This window comes from Parasteatoda tepidariorum, chromosome 5, assembly GCF_982258835.1.
Source record: "Parasteatoda tepidariorum strain Cologne lab strain chromosome 5, Ptep-v5.0, whole genome shotgun sequence".
Lineage (NCBI taxonomy): Eukaryota > Metazoa > Arthropoda > Arachnida > Araneae > Theridiidae > Parasteatoda > Parasteatoda tepidariorum.
The window spans coordinates 1,726,528-1,739,793 of NC_141759.1; the positions used below are offsets into that span (position 1 = coordinate 1,726,528).

A 13,266-nucleotide genomic window follows, 5' to 3' on the forward strand; every position below is an offset into this window, starting at 1 on the left:
CTTTTAAAACATTTCATTCTATAATAAAATAATTATTTTACAATTGTAATTATCTAAAACTAATTGCTAATTGATATAAAGCTTTTGTGTTCCATTGATATGTTGAATGCTCGTTTTGGCTGGATGCCCTGGACTGTTGCTCTTTCACATCCTAGCCACTATACAACATCAAGAGCAGAGCTGATACTTTAAACTCGTCTGACATTTATTCTCTCTGATATTCAATAGACCCTTTAATAAATCCTTAAAAATATAAATCAAAAATTTACATAAATAATGAAATTTTTTTTCTAGCACAAAAATTTAACAAATGTACTTAAAATAATTAAAAAGAAAGCAAAAATAATGAAGAAATATTTTCAATATAAACATCAATTAAATAATATCAGCTTACGAAATGGTCTTTTTACTTTTACAAACAGTATTAATATAACGGCTCTCACCAGCTCCAGGGACTGCTGACTTGGGTTCAAAATGACAAGGCTACGGAGCTGAATATTAGTAGTCGTGAACTCGAAATTGGGTCGACTGTTCAACGACGGTTATAAAATAAACTAAAATTTGGCCGGGATAGCCTGGTTAATAGGGCGTTGGACTCGTGTTCGTGAGAATGGGAGTTTGAATCCAGCCGGCAGAGGAATACCCATGTATAAAATGGTGACTGGTGCGTGTTAAATCTGTCGGGGTCACAAATTCCTCCAAGTTCTCATAACAAAGAAATACCCCTGGGTACTAATCTGGCAGTTCCCTTGTCTTCTGGATTGGTTTCAAAATTACAAGGCCACGGTGTTGAATATTAGTAGTCGTAACTCGAAATTGGATCGGTTTTTCAACGGCGGTTATAAAAAAAAATAAAACTAATAATCAAAATGTATTTTCTTGTTTTCTTTCTAACCCTTTGCATATTTTCTACGCACTTTCAAAATTTCATGTCTTTAAGTCTTATAGATTTTTCAACGTATAAAAAAAAAAAAAAAAAAAAAAAAAAAAAAAAAAAAAAAAAATTGAGAAAAAAATTTGCGAAAAATTCATTAAAAATTGCAAATAAAATATATTAAAAATGAATCTAAAAAAAAAAAACTCTATTAAATATATAGTGGCTCAGCACGCCAAATTTTTACTCTGTGCTTAAAATGTGTTTCTTTTGTAACTTTTTTTCCCTCGTTTAAAAAATATGTGCAATAAAAGAAAAGTTCTACATAATAGTCTCGTCACAATTAATATATTTAACAATAAAGTGATATTATCAATTTTTTTAATAATATAATGTTAATACTCAACAATAAAAAATAATGACAGTTTACTTTAGGTGTATAGAAATGGAATTGAACTCATAAGGGCCCCATCATTTTCATTAGCTTAGGGCCCCACCAAGCTTAAATCCGGCCCTGTTCAAAACAATCATATCACCATATGAACTCTGATAAGTAAGATTCCAAATGAAATAACATTTCCAAAACGTACGTTTACCAAGATAAAGTTTCATGTTGTGGGAATTGGTACATTTTCGTTCTTTCGGTACAATATTTCCCTCCTGAAAAAATAAAATTGCATCTTGTTTTGTTTTTGGCAAATCCCAAAGACGAATTTTCGTAGCACGAAAAATGGCGACAAAAAATAATTGTTTTTTTGTTTTTGCTTCGTCAGCATTCTTTATTTTACGTTTCTTAGTTTCTAAATAATGATTTCTATTGAAACTTGAAATTTTTTGATAAAAATTGTTGTCAAAAATCTTTGTTTACAAAATTAAATTTCATAAAATTATGAGGCTTATGTATACTTTTTGTTCATTTTAATTTTTGAAGCAATATGATTCTTAAAACTATAGAATGTAAAGTTTAAAAGGGCCTTTCATGTTATATCATTAAATTTAGTAATACTATTTCTCGGGCATTATGTTTTAACTCTTATAAGAATATACATATTTTTTTCTGTTAATGTACAAATATTTTTCCGATGTGTTTTGGATATTCCTTCTCTAATAAAAAGAGATACCATTTTGTTTTCGTTTGCATAAGAAAGAATATCAAGCATTTTTCTTTTTTAAATTTAATTAGCCACAATAAAGAAGGAACGTTGCAATGCTACGTGCTACATTAACGACGTCTCTAACGTCTAACGACGTTAACGAATGTTGACTTCACTTTAATTCGTAATGAATTGAAGACAGAGGAAATGCATTTTACCTTAATACACATGTCTGTAACAGTATCCGAAATCGGAAGTCATCAGTTGCAAGTTTGTTGATAAAAGAAATTAAAAATTATGGAGGAATTTTTCTTCAAATGTTTGGCGTGTTCTGTTCCTGAAAGATTTACTAATATTCTGGAGATTTTTTTCAAGTTCTTCGGCCTTTTCCTTAGGGAAATTTTGTTTCTTATTTGCTGCTAAAAAATGGCGTCTGATTCAGTCAATGATTTTGATGGAACTAAATGAAAACGTGATAAATTAATGTCTGATATTTACAGGCTCCCGCTAGACGGCGTACTCGAGCGTTGCGATCGCGAATTGCGTAAGTCGTTAGAAAATATAATCTCGAACTCAAACATAGCAATTGAAATGTGTAGTACGCGTCTACCGCAACTTTTAATACCGTGCATATTTTAAGCTTGTTAACATTTTTAAATTTGTATTACTTTTTTAAAGTTCAGTGCCATAAATATAATTTTAGATTGAACTCGAAATTTAAATGCAAAATTCTGCGTATTCAAACTTTTCCGTTATTCTTACTATTGTAGCGCCCTCTTTGTATCATTTTTAGTTTCAAAGTTTGATGACCACAGATGTCAATGGACATAAATTGTTGCTCTATGTGGTATTTTTGAAGACGAAATTCATATTTCCGCGCTAAGCGATAGTCGTTGACACGATTTATTTGTTTTTATTTTGAATAGATTTCAAATTTTGTTTACCAATTGTATTTTTTCTTCTTAAAGCATTATAAAATGAAAATCATTGCATCGTCCTCAATTTATAGGTGGGATTTTAATTTCAGTACAATTTTGATCGTATTTAGGTTACAAAATCTTGTCTTAAATTTAAATTTGCATTATAATTTTAAAAACTTACAAAAATATTATTTACTTAATTTATTCAGTTATGAACTGTTTATATTATTTTTAAGAACTTATAAAAGTGTCTTAATTTGATAATGAGATTTTTGACAACTTAAAATTTGTGCTACACAATCAGGTATGCATTGTATAGATATCTGTGTGAAATAAATTTCAAAAAATCATTGAATGATCTGCTCATAATAAATAGGGTGACCCGGGGTAATTCACGATAACTCTGTTTTTGGGATAAATAATGATCACTTAAGTTTTATTTAAAAAAAAATTATTTTTTTTTAATTCGAGACATGAACAAGAATACTTGTACACTTCACTAAAGTATAACTACATTTACTTGATAATAGTTTTTTGTTTAATCTAACAATATAAGCATCTTTTAAACTGCTTTCTGTATTTTCCATTTCAAAGATGGGTTTCAAAATGTGCACATTTCTGCAAAGATCCCTCTCCTTCTCTTAATGTTAAATGTTTTGAGTTACTTTCTTTTCTTTGATTTTAAAAAAAATGTAAGCTTTTGTTTAATTGTTTCACATCTACTGTAAACATTATAATTGATTATCGGAAACTACATCAAATGTTGCCCCTACAGATGGGGTAATTCCTGATCAATGTCATTTCTTCTTATAAATAGTATAATAAATAGGTAATTGTCTTTTCTTAAATAAAAGTTCACATTTATTAAATGGAACAACTATAAAATATATTTTTACTGTAATCACAAAATTTGTTTTTATCAGTATACCAGACAAATGTGTTTTGATTTGCGCCAGTTCTTGTTTGTCTTACCTTGCTTCTATCTTAATTTTATGTGGGTACATTGTTAGAGTAATTTTTAAGTTTATAAATTAGTCTAATAAATATGGTGAGAAATTAACCTAAAAAGCATACTAAGCTTCTAGAAAGCAAAATTAGTGAATTTCTTTTATTGATTGAAAATGAAAATTTCAGTGTCAAAGCTGTTGACATACCTTACTTAACTTTACACTCTCGCTTAATGAAGTTAAAAAATCCAGCAAAAGTAACCCATGTAGGAACTCTTTCTTATATTCCAGCAGAACATGAGAATGAGTTTGCTGCTTGCCTAAAATGTCTGGCACAATGCAAAGATTTTTGGAAAATTTAAAGTGTTAATCTTTATTTCTGCTTTTAAATAAAGCATTTTATTAGCTGCTTGAACATATCTTTTTGGTTTATTTGTTTGATCTTGATGTCTTATTTGTTAATAATACCATTGTATAATTATTTTTAAATAGCCGCTTTACTATAAAAACTGGTGATCAGTAATTACTCCAGAAATGATCAGGAATTACCCCAGAAATGATCAAGAGAAGGGGTAATTCTTGATCACTAAAATATTAAAATCTTTTAAATTCTAATTAGATTTTCAAACAAAAGAAGGTAGCATTGGACTCATCTCATATAGCCTGAAACTTCCAGTAAATGTTAAAATTCTATCTTGAATAGTTTTTTCACAAAATAGATGTTAGAATTTTTTTATCAGGAATTACCCTAGGTCACCCTACTAGAAATATGTTCAATAAAAATTTATATATTTGGGGAAAATCACTGTAAATATTTTATTTGATTTTATATGAAAATGAAGAATTTAGCTAGTTGATTCTTTCACTAATAAATTGTACTACATGAGTTTTATTACTGGTCTTATAAATTGTTGAGAATATGGATCTCTTAGTATAGTGTAGTTTTCTTTTCTTAGTATCTTATTCAAAATAAACAATTTTGACAATCAGTAATGCTACAACAAAAATTAGGCAACAGACTAGTTTATTTATGTGATTTTATTATGTTACTGCAGTCCAAGTAATATAAATCAAGGTATGAATATACAGAGCAGGTTTATTATATCATTGTGTATAAAAATATAACTTCACTTTTGTACATTTAAGTAGAAACTGCATAACTAGGTATTTATTAGGTTTGTTAAATGATGATACAGCAAAATTTCCGAGAAATGGTACACGGCGTATAATTTATGTTGTGAATATTCTTTTTTGCAATTATTATTAGATAAAGTATTATATATTAAGTTAGGCACAACTGTACTTTGAAATTAAATATACTAGAAATTTATGTTCAATTTAAAAATTTAGTGTATATTAGCATTGAACCTTAAACCATTAAATAATTAAATCTATGTTATTTAATTTGAAGGAAATAAGTATGTGAAAAAATTTTGTTGTTTTAAACTATTTCAAAAAACATTCTTTATACATTTCTAGCTTTGATACATAAGAAAATAGTGTAATTATTTTTATTGTCTAGTAGAGCAGATGTGCCAGTAATGGGGACCCTTAAGGAATTTCTCCTAAATAGATTTTATTTAATAGATTTCTGAATATTATTAATTTTTTTTAATTATATTAATCTGTCAACAAAATTCTCATACTCTTTTGTCAAGATGATCAATAAAATCAGTAAATTATAAAAAAAAAAAAAAAAATAAGAGCTGAAATTTAATTTTTGTATCTTAATAAATATATGCTTTTATGGTACTATCAGTGTAAAGCAATAATAAGTACCTTAATGGGTGATATTAATTATAAAAATACACAGTAAACTGAAAATGTATGAAATATGATTTATAGTGCATTCAGTGCTCAATATATACAGCAATCCAATAGTTGATTGAAGTCACTCATTCTTTCCTCCATACAGAGATGCAATATAACGCAAGTCATGTCAAAGTTTAGAATTATATAATAAATAAATTTTGCTTTGAATGAAATCTGCTTCAAGCAAGAAAAGTCATTGTCAGACCGGGATTGGGGAGCCCACGGGGGCACTTGAATGTGGGGTCCTAAAATAATGTTGTTGATTTCGTTATTCAGTGAATTGATTTACAAAATTTATTAAAAATATATATTATTTTTTAACTGCCCTTGTAAATGTTATTCTCTAGAAAACTGAATTTGTGGAAAATAATTTTTTTTGTAGCTCTTAGTTAGCTTATGTACAAAATATGTAACAGGTAACTAGTATGTATTTTTGTTCCATAATTTATAAAAATAAAGATCATGTGTAATTTTGAGTTGAAATACTTTTCGTTTTTTTCCCCCTTTATTTTTTGAGATCTCCCCTCCACCTTTGGATATAATCATTTATGTTGAGGGGCTGTTGAGGCCGACATCACATATGCACATGGTTGAGACGTTATTCTCTATAGTAATCTAAATAGTGATGTGTTTTTGTCTGATTCATTATATGAAGTTGATAGTTCTATAAAAGCATTTTATTCATAATGATATTCATGAAGCAAATTACAATATTCTAAATCTTGAGGTGGCTGCAAGACCAATGGGCTTTGTCATAAATGTAGAGAAAGCAAAATATATGTTATTCTCAAGAAGCAGACTCCTATCTTGAAATTGATTTGAAGAAGTTTTACTTAGGATTAATTATTACTTTAAGAATGTCTCCTGAAATAAAAAACAGTCTCTCTCTGGCAAATAGGGCTGAGATGATTTTATTAAATCTAGGTTTCTTTCTAGAAAAAGTTCTTAATTTACAAAACTCATGTCAGAACAGTCTATGCTTCTGAAGCTTGGACAATGACATAACTGGAGGAAAATTGTATCGCAATATTTGAGAGAAAAATTTTGTGGAATATACTTGGTGGTGTAAATGGAAACAATAATTGGTGTAGAAGATTTAACTTTGAATTGTACAAGATTAATGAACAACCTGATACAAAAAAATGAAGTGGATGGCCCACGTGATTCGATACGATGAAATCTTTGTTTTTATTTTTTTAATGCTTTGTAACTTAAAGAGATATGGGGTCCCATAAGTCTTCAAGGAGAGGAAGTAATCACAATTTCAATTCTTTGGAGATATGAACAGCCCAGACATTTTATTTCTAAACATCTGGGTAATTCTCTACCTATTGGCTAAAACAATGTTAAATGCTTATTATTATTCTATAGAAAAATAAATAAGTTATTCATTTAATATAAAGTTTGAAGAAGTCTTTATTACATTATCTTATAACTTTGAAGCAATATTTGAAATATTTTTTATAAATTGTTAAACCTATGAGATCTTACTTCTTTCCTCCTGTCGTGCTGCCTACTAATACAAAGCAGGGTTAGCCAAGTGGGCCCACATTGAAAAAACCCACTTAGAACGATAAGTGGGTTTTTTCAACAAAAAAAAAATTTCATTTGACTTAGAAAATCTTTATACCGGTATACTTCATGCTCAAATACTTGACATTTGTAGTGGTATTTATGATAAATATTTATTTAATGAAAATATTGATACATCTTATTGGATAGATATTTGTAAATGTAATATTTTTGAAAATGTTCTTTTTAATGACCTTGATTTTTATAGTCAAAGCATAGAGATTCCACTAGATAATTCTTTTTCTGATGCTTTCGCTAACATTTTATTTTTTTTTAAAGCTAAATATCTTGAGTTTAAGGATTTTAAAGCTTTTAGATATATTGATGATTTAATTGCGACAATAACGATTTTATTTTTAATATTTATCCTAAAGATTTGGTTTTGAAGAAGACTTATGATAATTGCTTAAATGTTGATTATTTAGATTTTAAAATTGATATTGTTATTAAACAAATTAAAATTGGTGTTCATTATAAAAGGAAGGCTTTTAAGTTTGAGGTTATTTTTTTCTGTAATTTTGATACTAATTTGTGCAGTAAAAGTTTCAAAAATTTAGTTTTTTCTCAACTGTCTAGAATTAATAAAATTCACAATAATGTTGAGAGCTTTCAAGAGGCAATAAGTAATTTTTTTAAAAAATTTGGAAAATAATGGCTTTCCTTTTAATTTCTGTAATATTGAATTTAAAAAATGATTAGTTTCGTTTTCTTTTAATAGAGCATGATCAAGTCTTTGCAGAGTTACCCGGGTTAAGCATTTCTACTAATGATGGCTACTGCTTTCTTGGTCTTTTTCTTTATTCTGCCTTCTTCGCAATAAATTAGGGGGGGAGGGCGTTGTTTTTTCGTTAATTACAATTTAGTTGAGGCTTTGTAGTCTGTGGTGTACTTTTATTATTTTCAAGTAAGTTTTTGAACATTGTATTCTTTTGTATTTGGTTTGTGTAATTTCTATTATATTTTCTCTCTACCTGAACTCTTTGTCAAAACCTTTGGGGTACAGAGAGAGCAACTTAGACATTTGTTGTACTTCTCGATAGAAAAGGTTTTGCATTTATGGCTTCCGGGACTGGTACCCTCCTGACAACGTCAGCTTCAGTCATATTTTTCATTGTTTTTCTTTATTTTTTTGGTTAATACAAAGAGCATTGTTCTTCGCTGACTTTTCTTTTATCTTCTAAATTAAATACTCGCAGTGTTTATGTGTATTAAAATTATTTTTTGGTCTCGAAATGGGTTTCTTATAATAATTCCTGTCATTCACTCACTCATAGAGATTCAGATCAATGATATTATTATTTGATTAGAAACAGCCCACATGTTTTGATAAAACTGAAAACAACTCTCATTAAGTTCTTCAGTGTGCAAAAAGAAACTGAATAAATAAATTAGATGAGAGTTAAGATGACACTCTTATTCCCTCCTTTAAATTTATGAAGTTTGTTTTCTAAAAGTGAATAAGTTTTTTTAATTTCCTGTAATTGGAGAGTTAAAAAATCTATAATGTTATTTTAATTTTAATAAACTTTAAGCAAATAATGCTTATTTTCTTACTTTTCTTTCTTTCATTATGAGAAACTGGTACTTTTATGATCTATGAAGGTAATTTATTTTTTAAAACTATTTTGATGAGTGTTCTAATTTCCTCTTATGAGATACTTTAAGAATATATATTTTATTTTATTTATGGATATAAATTTCAAAAGCAAATGATTTTTTCTCATTTCCTGTGAGAAAATGGCACTTTTGTGAGATTGTTTCGAATGTTTTTAAAGACAAGTTTTAAAAAAAAAAAAATTTAAAGAACGCTTCACTTTTTTTATTTTGTAAAGCAATTAAGGAGTGAACTGTTCTTAAATATATTAAAACTATTATTTTAAATTTGTTTATAACTAAAAATATTATTCCTACACCATATTATCGTTCCCTCTCTTTAATAAAAATTAATAACAATATTAGGGTTTTTTTTTTTTTAATATTAACCATGGCTTTTATGTTTTTCTTGTTCAGAACCCTCTCCTGTATCTTATTGCTGAAAATCAAAATTTCTGACAAAAAAGAAAAATTCTTGATGTCTTTACTTGAAAATTGCCTATTGGTAAAGAATGACCCTTCTAAGAATAATTTTTCTCCCTTTTTTTATTAAAATTTTCCATTGCTTAATGCTGCTACTCGAGCCATGAAAGCGAATGCATCATTTTTGGTCTTTGAAGACTCCAACATCAATTTTAGGTTCTTAACTTAGATCAGTACTTCACACTTTTTAATCCAATAATATTAATCTTTTGTGCAGTAGTTTTCCTAACGTTTTCCCATTTGTGCTACAGTTTACCATTAAAAATATTTATTGTATTAAATTCGAATCTCCATGTTATTTTCTGCTGATATTTTTGTACACAGCCTATCGTCAACCAATAATTCTTAATATCGACTTGATTAAAAATTTTATTGTCTTTAAAAAAAAACTGAAGATAGTCAAATTTATGTGTTTACAAGGACTCAAAAATAGGAGCACCTTTTTCATGAAGTTGAATATATAATTCCACTTTAGTCTCTTGGTTTCTTCAATTATTTGAGTTATTCTTCAAAAAAAAATTTAAATGGTTGTAAGATTTCTCTATTATAAAGTTGTTTTTATCATTTTTCTAGTTTTAATCTTCAGTTTAATTCTAGATTTTAAAAGGTAAAATGAGATTTTAGAATAATTAAAATAAGAAAAGGGTGTACCATATAGTATATATTTTGAAGTTTATTGAAAGTGAAGGTATCTTTTAAGTGTTATAATTACTTGAATAATCAGTGTTATTGTTTTTCAGATTTTAAAGTTTGCTATGTTCAGAGTTCAAGAAAATGATGATGGCTCAACAGTTGTATATTGTAGCACAAGTGGAAAGCAGATATTTGTTCTTCAACCTGACCATCAGCGGGTAATCACAATAAACAAATCACATACCCCTCTTTGATAATTTTTGAATGACCACAAACTAGATATTTAATTATGTTTAGTATATAGTCTTTATCAATAGATGTTCAGTGAAACTTCCTGTTATGGACACTTCTGCAGAACAGACGCCTCTCAATATGGACATATTTTTACTTCCCCACGAGTCTTCTATGAATAACTTATTATGTACATTCTCCACAAAGCTTCCATAACCGGATGCGGACACTCATTTTCGCCCTGAAACGTTATTTTCTATCTCTTCAAACCAGATACTATTTTTTTCTAAATTTGAAAAAGATAAAAACTAATGAAATTGCAAGGGGGAAAAAAATTCAACTTTTCACTTTCTTTTAAGCATATAAATTTTTTGCCTTATCCATAACTAAAAATATTGTTAAGCTATTTCACTACTAAAGAATCAATCTTTCTCTTGTCACCTTGCTTTCTCTTTGCAAAGAGAAAATGATACTGTTCATTAGGACAGTGGCATCTTTTTTATCTGGACGACACAGGTTATGAACCACCACAAGCTGAAATGACGTCTTAAATGTTCTCAATGCTTCTTCCTCACTGAATATTTCTTTCATTTTCTTATCAATTTGAAGACTGTATTTAACACAGCTGGGGTAAAAAAAAAGAGAACAGAAATATAATCTTTAAAGTGTTCATATAAATGAAACATTTGTTCAGAAACTCAAGTGTTCGCATTCAATGCAGATAATTAATTGTGAGTATATCAACTCTATAGGTCCTTGTGCCTTAGAGATAAGCATAGATTTCTTTTCTCTTTTTTTTCTGGAATCACGGGAGATTTACTTTCAAGAAGGTATTAACTGCATTTCCTATCAAGCGATGGGTAGGTGTTGGGGTGTAAACCTCATAATTGGAACCGACTGAGGACTAAAAGCTCCTATTCGTTATCATATGACTAACTTGAATATCTGTGTTAATAAGAAAATGATATTCATTTATCTGTAGCTACATCTAGAATTATGTATTTATATCAAATGTTTCATGTATTTTTTTTATACAGAAAAAATACATTTTTTAAAGTTGAAATAAATGACCTTCAGATAGAATATTTAATTATTTTTACATCATTGAAAATGTTCTAAAAACAATTTACTGTGTTAAATTTCTTTATTAGGGTACCCTTCCCATAAATGGACAACTCTCGTAAAAGGATAATTTTTTTAAGGGTGTCGGCTTAGCAGAGGTTTCACTGTATTGCATCAAAATCACACACAATTTTGTCTGTGATAAATTGTGCTTATGACAAAGTTGTATTGCAAGTGGGTGGGGGGGATGTTTTTAAAACACTGAGGTCATTTAAAGCAGAGAAAGGGTTGCAATAATCTTCTAAAACCATATATGTATTAAAATTTCTCATACACTAAGGGATGATATTTAAATTTAATGAATAGTCTTTTACACCAGTGTTATTTCTTCAATATCTAATACCAGTTGATAATAATACCAGAATAAATGCGGTTCTTAGGTAAAAATGGTTTTTTATGCAGGGATGAGATTCTTCCGCGGATTCGCGGATTTCCGCTTTTTTTCAGATTTTTCCATTTTTCCCGCTAATTTCCGCTGAAATTGTTTTTTGCACAAGTTAAAATATTTTATGAGGAATTTAATTTTCCGCGGAGCGAAATTATTGAAGTCCTTATTCCTCCCTCTGAAGTTTCTCTAAAAATCATTTCCTTGGAATAAAACTGGTTGACCTTTATACAGGGATGAGATTTTTTTTTGTCTCTCGAATTTCAGCCTTTTTAACATAAACTCCGATTCTCTAAGTTCAGTTTTTTTTATAAATATCCCGCTTTTTTTTTTAATTCAGTCGTTGAAGTAAAATAATTATATTTATTTACGATTTTCAAAGATAAACAGAAAATTCAATCTACGCCCTAGCTGCTAACCCTTCCGAATTTTTACTTATATTGGCTATTTTCTCTGATTTCACTAACAGAAAATAAGATTTTCCGTATTTTTTATCCGTCGGCTGGATATCTCGTATTTTCGTAATTCTGACGTCGCTGCTTCTTGTATTCTGGTGTCAAAACAAAAAAAAAAAAACAAAGAAAAGAAAAGAAAAAAGAGAGGGAACAAAAATAGAGGTGTATTTGCTGTGAAAATATTTTTTTGCTCATTCAATTAATCTTGCAAATTTTTATTTATTATGTCTAAACAAAAACAATACAAACAAGCCTTTTAGAAATCCCAAGTCCAGACTCTGCAAATATCTCGATTTCTATTCACGCGATTTTAATATCAATCATCGATTTTCGTATTTACCTGACTTAAAAGTTGCGCATTGCGATTCTTATTTACGAGATTTAAAAATCCAATATCGTGTTTTGTATTTATGCATTTTAAAATCGCGATTTCATTATCAAACCTCGATTTTCGTATTTACCTGATTTAAAAGTTGGACGTTGCGATTCTTATTCAGGCGATTTAAATATTATACATTGAGATTCTTACTTACGAGATTTAAAAAATCAATATCGCGATTTGTATTTACGAGCTTTTAAAACCCTACGTAGCAATTCATATTCGCGCGAGCTTAAAATCCAATGTCGTGATTCGTTTTTGCGGATGTAATATCGCATGATTTAAAAATTACGTATTGTGATCTGAAAATTAAAAAAATCATGATTTGTATTTTCGCATTTTTTAAATTCGATGTGGAGTTATATATTTACATGATTTAAAAGCCTCATATCGGGATTTATAATCAGATGGTTTACAAGTTTAAAAATCGCACTTTTTTTGTAAAATTTTTGTTTATATATATCAGGGTTGGGTTTTTGACGTCAAAAAGTGGTTTTTGACATGACAAGGGTATAATACTGGTTTAAACCGTCAAAAACCCGTCAAAAATGTCAAAAACTGAAGTTTGCCAAGTAAATATATAAACTTCAAAACTACCAACAGTTGCCATGCATTATATTGAAATTTAATTATACTATAGGTAATCAGCAGGTTTTAAAATATTTTTTAATTAAAATTAAGGTAAAATAACAGATTTAAAATCTCAGAAATTTATATTCAAATGCATTTGCACAAAAATTGCTTAAATATTTATATTTAAAAGAAA

The 13,266-nt window shown here is 28.4% G+C and overlaps 1 protein-coding gene across 3 annotated transcripts in view; it reads left to right on the forward strand.

Moving 5' to 3' along the window:
• Positions 1-13,266, forward strand: part of LOC107436084 (uncharacterized) — a 39,165-nt gene that overhangs the window by 13,605 nt on the left and 12,294 nt on the right. Inside the window, exons 1-2 of one of the 3 annotated variants that reach the window (XM_021144775.4) lie at positions 2,760-2,977; positions 10,036-10,146. In XM_021144775.4, the coding sequence (XP_021000434.3) occupies positions 10,051-10,146 (96 nt within the window). In that variant the 5' untranslated portion in view covers positions 2,760-2,977; positions 10,036-10,050. Of the gene's footprint in view, positions 1-2,759; positions 3,193-10,035; positions 10,147-13,266 lie in introns of those variants that run through there. The other 2 variants (XM_071184892.2, XM_087163112.1) reach the window with 2 other exon arrangements.